Source organism: Cyprinodon variegatus, unplaced genomic scaffold (assembly GCF_000732505.1).
Source record: "Cyprinodon variegatus isolate N-32 unplaced genomic scaffold, C_variegatus-1.0 Scaffold321, whole genome shotgun sequence".
Lineage (NCBI taxonomy): Eukaryota > Metazoa > Chordata > Actinopteri > Cyprinodontiformes > Cyprinodontidae > Cyprinodon > Cyprinodon variegatus.
Window position 1 is genome coordinate 633,378 of NW_015150774.1, and position 11,287 is coordinate 644,664.

An 11,287-nucleotide genomic window follows, 5' to 3' on the forward strand; every position below is an offset into this window, starting at 1 on the left:
AAGGGTTTCAAGGGGAAAGTCTCTTTATCTAAGGTAATATGGTAGACGGAAACCTGCATTCAGAGGATGCAGAAAAAAAACATATACTTAAATTCCAGTCCTGCATCGTTTATCAGAACCGTTAATTCATCTGGAAAGAGCAGAGTTGAAGGAAAATCCTGGCACATCGGCCCATGATCAAACATTAAAGGTGTAGTGGAGGATGTTCTTTTACCGGGTTGATCATCCAAATAAGTGGTCCTCCTAATTGTCAATCATTCTGGTGATATGTTTAAGTCAGGCCGTCCTACATGCTCGTCCCCATTTTAACTTAGAGATGTGGAGTCTGACATGGTGGAAAAATTGCAAATCTTTTTTCGGAAAGTAAGTTTGCATGAGCGATGCAAACAGCAACTTTTAAACAGAGCGTGCATGAGGAGAAATGGGCTTATGCACGCTCTTGCATGCGTTTAATAGAAGTTCCCTCTCAGGAGCGGGTACAGGGTTGTGCATGTGCATTTTTTTTTTTATAAAGTTGAGACGACAGGTCTGTTTTAAAATTCATGAAAATCCTTCACTATACCTTCAATACAACAATACCAGAACAGATTTTGAGCATGTCTATTGCCTTTTTGACTGGTAAAGTGGCACCTGAAGGAACTAGAAGAGTTTGGGAACAATCACAGATAAAAACAGGTGATGGAGGCAGGATGGTTCTGTCATGTTTTGCAGCTTAACAATTATTGAGTCAGTTGCGAACCTATTTGTGTGTAAAGTTTTCTTCAGCCAGCATGTTAAATATCAACATTCCCAAAAAATAACTAGAATTAATAAGTATATCACTCTATTTCGAGATGAGGAAAACTTCTCCAAAATGAAAATGGCAGCACCATATTATGGAAATTTGCTGCAGACAAATCACTTCAGCTTTGGACAGATTTAGCAGAAGCAATTAAAACATCTGAATAGCAAATATTTCATAAATATTTCTAGTCGAAGAGCCTGGAAATGGTCAATTATTATCGGTGTGGGTCATTTAGAAGAAAGGAATATATGTCTTCTTTTCTACAGGCATCAAATACTGCTGCTGTGTTGCCCTGTAGGCTGGAAAAGTTTCAGCTTTAATCACAAAAGTGAAAATATTTCATTTGTCCATAAAATAACAAAGAGACAAAACTAACATTGATGCTTCTTAAACAAAATGCTGGCAAACAACAATCTGTATCCTGTGCAATGGTGCAGCTTCCACACTGATTAGATTTTCCCCAGCAGCTCCACGCTCTCTCTCCCTCCTCTAATTTGTTTTGTCAGAGCTGGGTCCAAGGCTCACAGTTTCATTTCATGACAGTCTTTCTTGGAGCAGCCAGAAAGACCTGTCTTTCTTCTTTGTGGACATTATTTTGCAGCAATCATCCACACTCCATGGGATCCATCACTGTTGACTGACTGAACAGATTAAAACTAGCATGCTTTAACTAGAAGATGGTCTTCCCAGATCTCCTCCTTCAGTCATTCTGCACATGTGTGAGAGAAAGACTTTCTGGTTTCCTCTTTTCCTCTGCCAACATCTTCGCTCTGTTTATCACATGCTCCATCTGCCTGTAGTATCTGCCATGACTGATGGAGGAAGTGTATATTATCCCCTGTGCAGCCCTGTGTACAATCAATCACAGAGTGCATTTGGCTCTGCTTGGTTTGAAAAGTGTGCATGTACATGCGTTCATATGGGGGGGGGCTAGGCATGCCTCTGCATTAATTAGGTTAGGCCTCTTAATCGTGAACCTAATGTCGAGCATCTTCCAACATCAGCATAAAAACTCCCCACATGAAAAAAATCAAGCCTGAAAAGCTAAACAAATAAATGAGTAATTTTAGTTGTTTGTTTTTAAGTTTCTTCTTGAAGGTTTTATAAATGTTAAATTTATAAGGATGATCTCTAAGAATTGATTTTATTGTCTTTAGCTCCCCATGCAATTTTTACTTATGGCTGCAAGTATCTATCTATCTATCTATCTATCTATCTATCTATCTATCTATCTATCTATCTATCTATCTATCTATCTATCTATCTATCTATCTNTCTATCTATCTATCTATCTATCTATCTATCTATCTATCTATCTATCTATCTATCTATCTATCTATCTATCTATCTATCTATCTATCTATCTGTCTATCTGTCTATCTGTCTATCTATCTGTCTGTCTGTCTGTCTGTCTGTCTGTCTGGATTCATTGTAGTTTTTGCATGTAACGGTCTGTAAAGTCTGGTCTCTGTGGAAATATGAACAGTTAATCCACATGCTTTGCTTTTGAACTAACTAATAGAGTGGGAAATCTGGATTTCGCAACAAAGTTAATTTTCTAACTGAAATATTATTTTATTACTTGTTTTATTACTTTAATTTTTTTCATTTAGAATTTAAATTTAAATGACTCATATTTGTATGCGTGTTTGTTTTGCAGGTGGACAGCGACACAATATGGAATGAGATCCATTCATCCACAGCTGCTCGTCTGGCCGTCGGATCTGTGGTGGAGCTGGTTTTCAAAGTAGCAACGGGGGAGCTGAAGGTGTGTTTAGAGTGAAGTTTGGTCTGACTAGCTGCTGGTGCTGGACATCACAGAAATTCTTTTATAGAGTGGTTTTACGATCAGAAGAATTCTTAGTAGTTTTTTAGTAGGAGTTAAACACCTTTGTTTTTGATTTTGTTTTTCTTTTCAGAAGCAGTAGCAGTTAAACTTTTTTCTTTGTTATTTGACCTTAAAATATCACTTTCTCAGTTGTGTTGAGAGCTTAAATGCTTAATATTTTTGCTTGCATGATTGCAGCATCTTTTTAAGAATCTTTGCTGCATGCAGTCACACCTCTGCTCCATCATTAGCACCTTTCAGGCAGACATCCCCACCCTGTGAGACTGTACCCCCCTCCCAGCCAGGCTTCATGTGTCTGTCGGAGGGGCTGCTCCCTTTTTGAACCCAGCAGGAGGACCCGCACAGGCTCTGCAAATGCCAGCGGGCCCCACTAACAGGCCGCCTTTATTAGTATTACACCAAGGCCACCTGCAGAGCAGCCAATGCACAGAGTGTTAGGTTAGCACCACCTCGCCGCAGACTAATGACATTCCTAAGTGTGAGACAGTAGCACGCCATACGGATACCATATAGTTCTTTCCCTGGGACTGAGATCATTCAGGCATCGCTTTGTGGGTCTGATCTGTTACTCTGCTCAACACTTGGTGATATTACATTGAAATCAAAGTAAAAGTTGTGTTTTTTTTTTAAAAAGGGAAAAAAAAAAAACTACATTCCAAGTATCTGGGTATGGAGTAGGAATACAGGAAAACTTATGTTCCCAGTTAAGTTTCCAGTCGTGCAGATGGTCCTCAGAGGATCCCCTACCTCCGAATTCCACCTGCACCGAGAACTTCTCAAAAAGCAAAAATACACACACGTCTTTTGCTCCCCATGTATATTCTCTCTTTTAGGTGTTGAAATGCACTTAGAAGAACCCCTCTTGCTCCTAATGCTCACGTTTATTCTCACCTTCATACAACAGTAATATGTTGATGTCCTGAAACCAGCCCAGGCCCGTGTCACCGCAGTAACTGGCTGCTAAGACGCAGCAGCTGACTCAACATCATTAGTGCAACTTGCCTCACTCTGCCTCAGCCCAAATGTCTATCTACTGCCCACAGAAAGCAACGTGAGACTCCTTGGACAGCTGATCTTACAGCTGCCTCCTAAATCTGATCCAAATCAGCCTGTGTTACAGTATTTCTATGCACATACATTAAATTTTTCCATCAGGGAGCATCAAAGTCATTTCTCTAAATATGAGGATCATACCTGTTATTTTCTGAACACCTTGTTTTGCTTCCAGAATGGTTTTGCTGTAGTACGACCACCTGGACACCATGCTGAAGAGAGCACACCTATGTAAGTAGTTTTTATGCTTAAATAAAAAAAAATAATAATAATTGTTTCCAGATATTGAGAATGATAAAACATTTATTTTTTTGTAGGGGCTTCTGTTATTTCAATTCTGTCGCCATTGCAGCCAAGCTCCTGCAGCAGAGGCTTAATGTCAGCAAAATCCTCATTGTTGACTGGGTGAGTTTAACATATAAAAGCAGTGAAAAACAGTGATTTGATTTTTACAAATATCAAACCAGTCTTTGCGTCTTCAGTTTTTATTTTCATGCTTTCACCTGCTTGGGGATTCTCTGCATCCTCTTTCTTCCTTGTCTTTGGAGGAGAGGATTTAGTTTTCTTTCTCCCCATATTTCTCCTTTCGTCATGCATTTTTACACTTAACATGTGATATTTCAGAATTTTATGCTTTTTACTTTGCTGTTGCATTCATGCTGGTAGCCTACAGTGGATACGTTCAGTTTTATGTCAGATCTTTTGAAATATGTAAATAAAAGTTGCAGCCTAAGGTGCTGAGTTGATGACAGGACATGAAAAAGTGAGGCATCCTTTGGCAAAACATTGGAAACCAAAGATTAGAGCTTCAGCTTAAATGTTTGTTAAAAAGGCAAAGATTTATGTGAGGATTTGTCCAGTAAGAAAGACGTTGTTGGTTATATGGTTCCCTCCTGTTAAAATTATAATTTTTGTGACTTATCTTTTTAATTCTTAATACAGAAAATATGATTTAATGAATATTATCTTGGAAACAACAATAAAAAACTATTCCATTTAAATGGCTGTGCCCTAACCCCCAAATCCCTCAATCACTATATAGAGCGGGGAAAATATAGCGGACTTTATAGTAAACTCATATAACTGACGGTTCAGACAGACGATCACTACTTTACGGACATTTAGACACAGGCTGTGTTTTTCCAAATGCTTCTGGAAATATTTCAACAAACCACAGCGGAGTTCATCTCTGCTATTCAGTTTGTTCAAGTGTCTGTGTAACAATAACTTGACCACTGATTTAGATTTAATAAGTTACTCGTTACACAAAAATCCTTTAGTTTGACAGAAATAATTCAAGAAGCTGATGTATTGCCTTCCTTCCTTCCGAGTGACTCTCATTGCCGGCCTTTATTTGAAATCAACACAAACCATTTAGGCTGCAGACAAACTTTCAGTTTACCCCCATTCTATTTAAGCTTTAAATCTTCACTAAAAACTGTCAGGAAATTATTTAATGTGGTTTCCTACTAAGTATCAAAAAAATAACATTTTATCATTTTAAGCTTATGTTGTTAATTTTTCATTTTGTTGAATGTTTTCCTTTATTAACCCCCATATTCATCTTCAGTAAAGATGTTCAAAAGTGTCACAATAATTCCGAGGTGTAAACTCACAGTAAATCATTAATGAAGAAGTAGAAATGTAAAAAAAAAAGATCAAAGCAAGTGTTTTTTTTCTAAACAGAAGTTTTCCAGGCCTGTTGGAAGCTAGACTGGCCCACATAATTACATATCCTCCACCCTGCTTAGCATTGAGCATGTCTTATTAATATTTATATGGTTGGGTATTGTGTTATGTCCTTACTTTTCTGCACATTTTGATTTTTTGTTTTTGTTTTATTATGATCATTATGTCCGATTTAGATAAATGAATCCAGGCTTGTTTCCAATGATATTTTATAATTCTCATTATGAGATAATGGTACTGTAATCAAAGATGGTCTTTTGTTACAGCTTAAATATGAGCTTTAGTTAATATGTAGGATTGTAAAGATTTCTGCAGTTTATATAATTTCAGAATAAAGTAAAGGTTTTAGATGGAAGTTTCATTGATTTAATTTTTCTTTTTCTTTTTTAGTAAAATCAAAAACGTTATGCAACAGTGTCTGCAAAGCAGATCCCATTGGAGCAGTTATTTCAAACGATTGTTGGCCCCATTGGAGTCAAAACCAATAATGTCAAAAAATGTGCTTGAGATTGCTTTAACCTCCACTCCTTTCTAATCACTCTAGGATGTGCACCACGGTAATGGCACCCAGCAGGCCTTCTACGCAGACCCCAGCGTGCTTTATCTATCCCTGCACCGCTATGATGATGGGAACTTCTTCCCAGGCAGTGGAGCCCCAGACGAGGTTCGTCTCTTTGCTTCGCCGTCCAGTTTTCTTTTCAATAACTTCCTATTAAAACATGTTGATGCACCACAGGTGGGCAGCGGTGCGGGTTTGGGCTTCAACGTGAACATGGCATTTACTGGAGGGCTTGAACCTCCCATGGGAGATGCAGAATATCTAGCTGCCTTCAGGTAAATCATTTATATTTCCCTGAACTTTACGAAACATTTTTTTTGTTTTTTTTTTTTTATTTTTTTTTTTCTCTGGATCTGTTTCTGAGAAAAAGAAAGAATTATCAGTCATAGAGTTTGGTATTTTTGGCAATGACTATAAAAAATCTACCACAAGATATAAATAAATGATCTACTGGGAGCCATTAAGTAGGCAGGGGGGCTTGTCATCATGCCAAGCCTGATTTCTTCTATTTGGACCCCTTACTGCCTGCTAAATATAAAACTTCTCCTACTTCCCCCTAACACATCCACACATGCAAACTGTGCATATCGCTTAGCCATTTTTGATTCATGCATCTTGAAAGCGGCAGGACTGGATTCCTTCCAGCTCTCTTTGAAGATGGGTCCATGCTCTCAGCTGTGCGTCCATCTGGTCTGAAGCCGAAGCATCAAACTGACCGGTTTGACCGTCTTATCACAGCCCTCGGCACGCAATCTCCAGGAAGCACACCTCAGCCTACTAATGCACATCAGAGCTCTGTTTGCCCTCAGTCACCGACTTGTCTTTTTATTCTTTCCTTTCTGTCTGATCCTACCCTTTCAACCCTGTTGTCTGCATATCAACTCATGACAAGTGATATATTATTTATACTGCTTGCATATTTGGAAAGCTGAAGCAGAAAGCTATTCAGGTACTAAACATTATGTTTATAGAAAAGCTGGGCAATTCAATACATTTAGATAAATATAAATCTTCACTAAAGGTTTGGGTTTAAATCTTTGGTAGCAGTATGATCACATACAAAGAGTATTCATAGCCCTTTGATAGATTTAATCTAGGACAGCAATTGTCTTTAGAAATCACTTAATTGATAACTAATGTCCTCCAGGGTGTGATTAAATGTAGGTATAGATGCAGCAGTTTTGTGAAAGCCTCAGTAGTTTGTTAAAGACCATCAGTAAACAAACAGCTTCAATGAAATACCAATGAACACCAGACATGGCAGTGATAAATATGTGAGCATATTTATAGCAGGTCTAGGTTATAGAGAATTTCTTAGATCTCTGATCAATGTGTCATTTTAAATAAGAGGCCTGAAAAGTAACTTCCAACTTACTGAGACATGACTTCTCACCTGAACTGGCAGGCTGGGCACAATGATCATTAATCAGGGAATCACTTACTGTAAGAGAGTCTAGAGATGCTTTAGAAGACCTGCATAGATTTAGACCTCAGGTATATATAGACATCATAACTATAACTGCAGAAATCTGGCCTTTATAATTAAGTGGCAAAAAAGACATTCACGGTGCAGGCCTTAATGCTCAATTCCGATTTTTTAATTTTTTTATTTAACAAATATATGCGACTTGTATGTGATCTCCTGTGTGAACTGCATTTATACAACGAAAGTGTACCTCATGCGCAGTAGAGGACGCCATGATGTCACATGCAAGTGTGCTCTGTGTTTACAGAAGGTGGATGGTAGCGCTGGAGCACATCTAGTGATCGTTCCCAACCATAAAATCTCAATCTTTATAGGAAGGTTGAAAATAAAGACTGCTCTCCGCATTATCGTCCGCCATGTTGTTGTTTTTCGTCCTGCTTCTGCACACCAAGATGCAGAATAGTGACTTTAGTTGAGTATTAATGACGTTCTGGTCGGATGAAAACGACCTGGCCGTTCAGACACAGGTCGCATTTGAAAAGATCCGATTCGTATCGGATTCAGGACCACATAGCCAAGTGGCCTGGGTCGCATTGGAAAAAAATCAATTCTGTGTTGTTCAGACTGTCATGAAGAGATCAGATTGAGGTAGTATGTGGGCAAAAAAAAAATCGGATTTTGGTCACTTCAGGCTGCGGTGTGAACGTAGCCATTGTTGGAAAAAAAAAAGGTCACGAGATGTTCTGTTTACATTCATCACCTGTAAAGCCCTGAATGTTTTCAGTTTTACCACATGACAAAAAGGCGTAACTTTTTGCAGAACCGGCAAACGACTTTGAACCATGGTCCATCCCCCCCGCCCCACTCCACCACATGTAATATAAGCGTAGCAGAGAAAGATTACAGAATTACAGCACAAGTTGTGGCTGGCGTTAAGAACATGAAGATACGTCCCTTTTAGAAACGTATCCCTTTGAAAGAGTAACTACAGTATTATCCCATTCTATCCGCGTGACTTCCAATAAAACATGATTATTTTATCCCGACAAAAGAAATGTCTTTGTTAAGTTATTTCACTCCTGTAGGAGATTAAATAAAATGTATTCCAGTATACTATGGGAAGGAAAAACTATTTCATTGGACCCTAACTTTGGTGTTTTAGGGTTTAAAAAGTCTTTTTATTGATGATAAAAACTATTTTTAACCTTAAAATTAAAAAAATATTGTTTCTGCAAGGTCTTTGCTACGGAGGAGCTGAATATAGAAGCATGCCAAGGTTTATATGCCCTCGTGAAATTACACTAAAGAGGTTTGAACACTAATGATGCCTCGTAGAAGCTCAAACAGAAAACAGGATACTTTGAATCCGTTGTTTATCTGTGTATCTTGATTTTCCTTCCCCCTATATCTCCCGGATGGGGGTGCGTGCCCTGCAGCAGCCACCTTTCCATTCCTCTGCTGGCCTGCGCCACGTTGCATTTACAGGGGATCAAGTGTGAGCCTCTAGAAAGCACAGAGAAAAAAAAAGATAAGAAAATTGGCCCTAATGAAAACCAGAAGCACCGTCTCTCTTTCTCTTTCTCTCCCCCTACTCCTCCTCGACCCTGGTCCCCCTCTTTACCATGAACTTGGAGAGAAGAGAGAGAGGGAGAATTAAATTTAATTCAGACCAGCTCTCCGCAGCAGCAGATGACAAGGCTTTGAAGTGTAAGCGTGCGTGTATGAGTTTTTCACTCTCTTCATTCTTTCTCTTCTGCTTTTTTTTTTTTATTATTTTTTTTTATGAACGAGTCAGGAAAGCCTTCAATGTCTGCAGTTTAACCTTGTATTTGCTGGTTTGATGCAAACTGCTGCATCTATTGGACATTTCTTTTTAGAAGACAATTAAAAAAGTAAAGGAGGCTGATTATTTCTAATAAGATCAGTATTTTTTATCTCACTTTTGACTGTTTTAATAACCTAAAGAAAACCTGCTAAATAATTTTTTTTTAATCTAATATCAAATTCTTATCACACATTATCTTTATATCCATGTGCAAAAACACACCCATCACAAATAAGTACTGTCCACCTGTTGCTAGGTAAATCAAACAATGCTAAACAACAGATCACTCTGCATAACTGTCAAGTGACTCTAATTGCAGTAAAGTCGGATTGGAAAAGAGCCGACAGCTCTAAATGTTTTAACCACGTTTCTCAGGATGTCCTGTAGCTTACGGCTGAGTCGTAAACCCCCCCTCCCCTTAATTAACCATCTTTTTTTTTCATCTCTGCATACATGGTCTCTGATTCACGCCCAATTAGTACTCCTCAGAAACCGCCGTCTTCCTTCTTTCCTGGTCTTTTAATTGATTCTTTTTTTATTCCTTTAAATGTCATGCTATTACTTGAAGAGTTTGGGGGGAAGTGACGGATGACTTCGGCTGTATTCCTATTTTCCTTCAGAACCAGACCTGTTTGTGTCTTTGCTCAAGACTGAACGAGGAGGAGGTGAGGAAGCCTATGGTTTAGCAGTCCTTGGTAGAAGATTTTTTCCTCAACAAAGTCTATGGCTGACTGCCTTCATTAAGAGTGGGGTCGTTTATGGCTCTAATCCTGATAGATCAAGGTTGTAGGTTTATGTGGACAGATTTTTTTCTCATACTATATGAGCTCTCATCGGTTTCTGTGTTCTCTTTCCAGATAGTCTTTCTCAATGAAGCTTGTACATCCCCTAAACATGACGTCTAACCCTAAAAAAGTTGCCACATACTCGTTGAAGCGTAGTGACGCACATGCTGCATGTATCTCTCCTGTCTGGCAGCCCCAGAAATCTTGTAATGCTACCTCCCGCCTCTCCTTCAGACAGCTGTGTGCGCTCTACAGTGTTGTGTTGTGGAGGTGGTGGGGGGGTAAGCAAAGTCTCAGGGCTGTAATTTGGTGGTGAGCAAGAGATGGAAAAACCTGTGGCCTATGGAGCTCAGGCGAGCTGCCTGCCCACAGCTTGCTAACCGGCACCATGTTCCTGAGGTCAGCAAAGTGCAGGGGACCTACAACAGAACCTTGTGGTACTCCATCAGTCACAGACCTCATCAAAATACTACTTGCCCAAATATCACAGAAACCTAAAAAAAAAATGACAAATGGGCACCAATCCCAAAGGAATTTGGGAGAAACACTTGTTTTGCCATCTGGAAATCCCAGCTGTTTATGAGACAAATGATACCTCTTAAATGACTCTAAACCCATGTTTCCAATTGATGCGTATTATCTATTTCTTGTAGTCATGGTCATCATAATTTAAAATAACAACATCATAATGTAAGAAAATACCTAAAGTAAGGCTAAAGACATGTATGAGCAGAATTTTTTCTTGTTAATACATTTTTATTAGTTTCTATCATATATTAAGTTTGACAGAAAAGAGAGAGAACAGACTGTTGCTGAGGTGCAGATAAATGAGCTCTTTGAAAGGTTTTCCTCGTACAGTAAATGATGAAGGCATGCATGAAATGAGAATTTACATAATCTCTTCATTTCTAGTTTATACAAATGCAATACAAACAGAAATGTGTATGTCCTCTTTGGATAACTTTTCTTTATCTTGAGTATTATGCATATTTTGACACAGAGATTTTTTTTCCGCATCTATTTGTTTTTGGTTTATATTGGACAAAACCTCATTAATCCTGACCTTGGATATTCAAGAGACGACTGAGCAAATGCTGGTTCCATACACCAGCCATTCAGTTCAAATTAAGCATCTTCCACTGCCTTTCTGCACACCATTCACTGTAAGCACTGTGAAAAACTTTAATAGATTTCTATTGAATAACCACCTTCAAATTAGTGGTTGGTTGTTTGTGACTGAAACAGATCTGAGAGCAGTTGGAGGAACGACGGAAACTGACTCCTGATTGGGACCCGCTTTATTTCAACCTCTCTCTC

At 38.7% G+C, this 11,287-nt stretch overlaps 1 protein-coding gene across 4 annotated transcripts in view; it reads left to right on the top strand.

Annotated features, from left to right (window-relative positions):
* The window catches only part of LOC107091035 (histone deacetylase 4-like), a 156,349-nt gene that overhangs the window by 126,840 nt on the left and 18,222 nt on the right, over window positions 1-11,287 (top strand). For all 4 annotated transcript variants that reach the window (XM_015384740.1, XM_015384744.1, XM_015384741.1 and 1 more), the window contains 5 exons: window positions 2,445-2,552; window positions 3,862-3,917; window positions 4,004-4,091; window positions 5,920-6,039; window positions 6,112-6,209. In XM_015384740.1, the coding sequence (XP_015240226.1) occupies window positions 2,445-2,552; window positions 3,862-3,917; window positions 4,004-4,091; window positions 5,920-6,039; window positions 6,112-6,209 (470 nt within the window). The remainder of the gene's footprint in view (window positions 1-2,444; window positions 2,553-3,861; window positions 3,918-4,003; window positions 4,092-5,919; window positions 6,040-6,111; window positions 6,210-11,287) is intronic.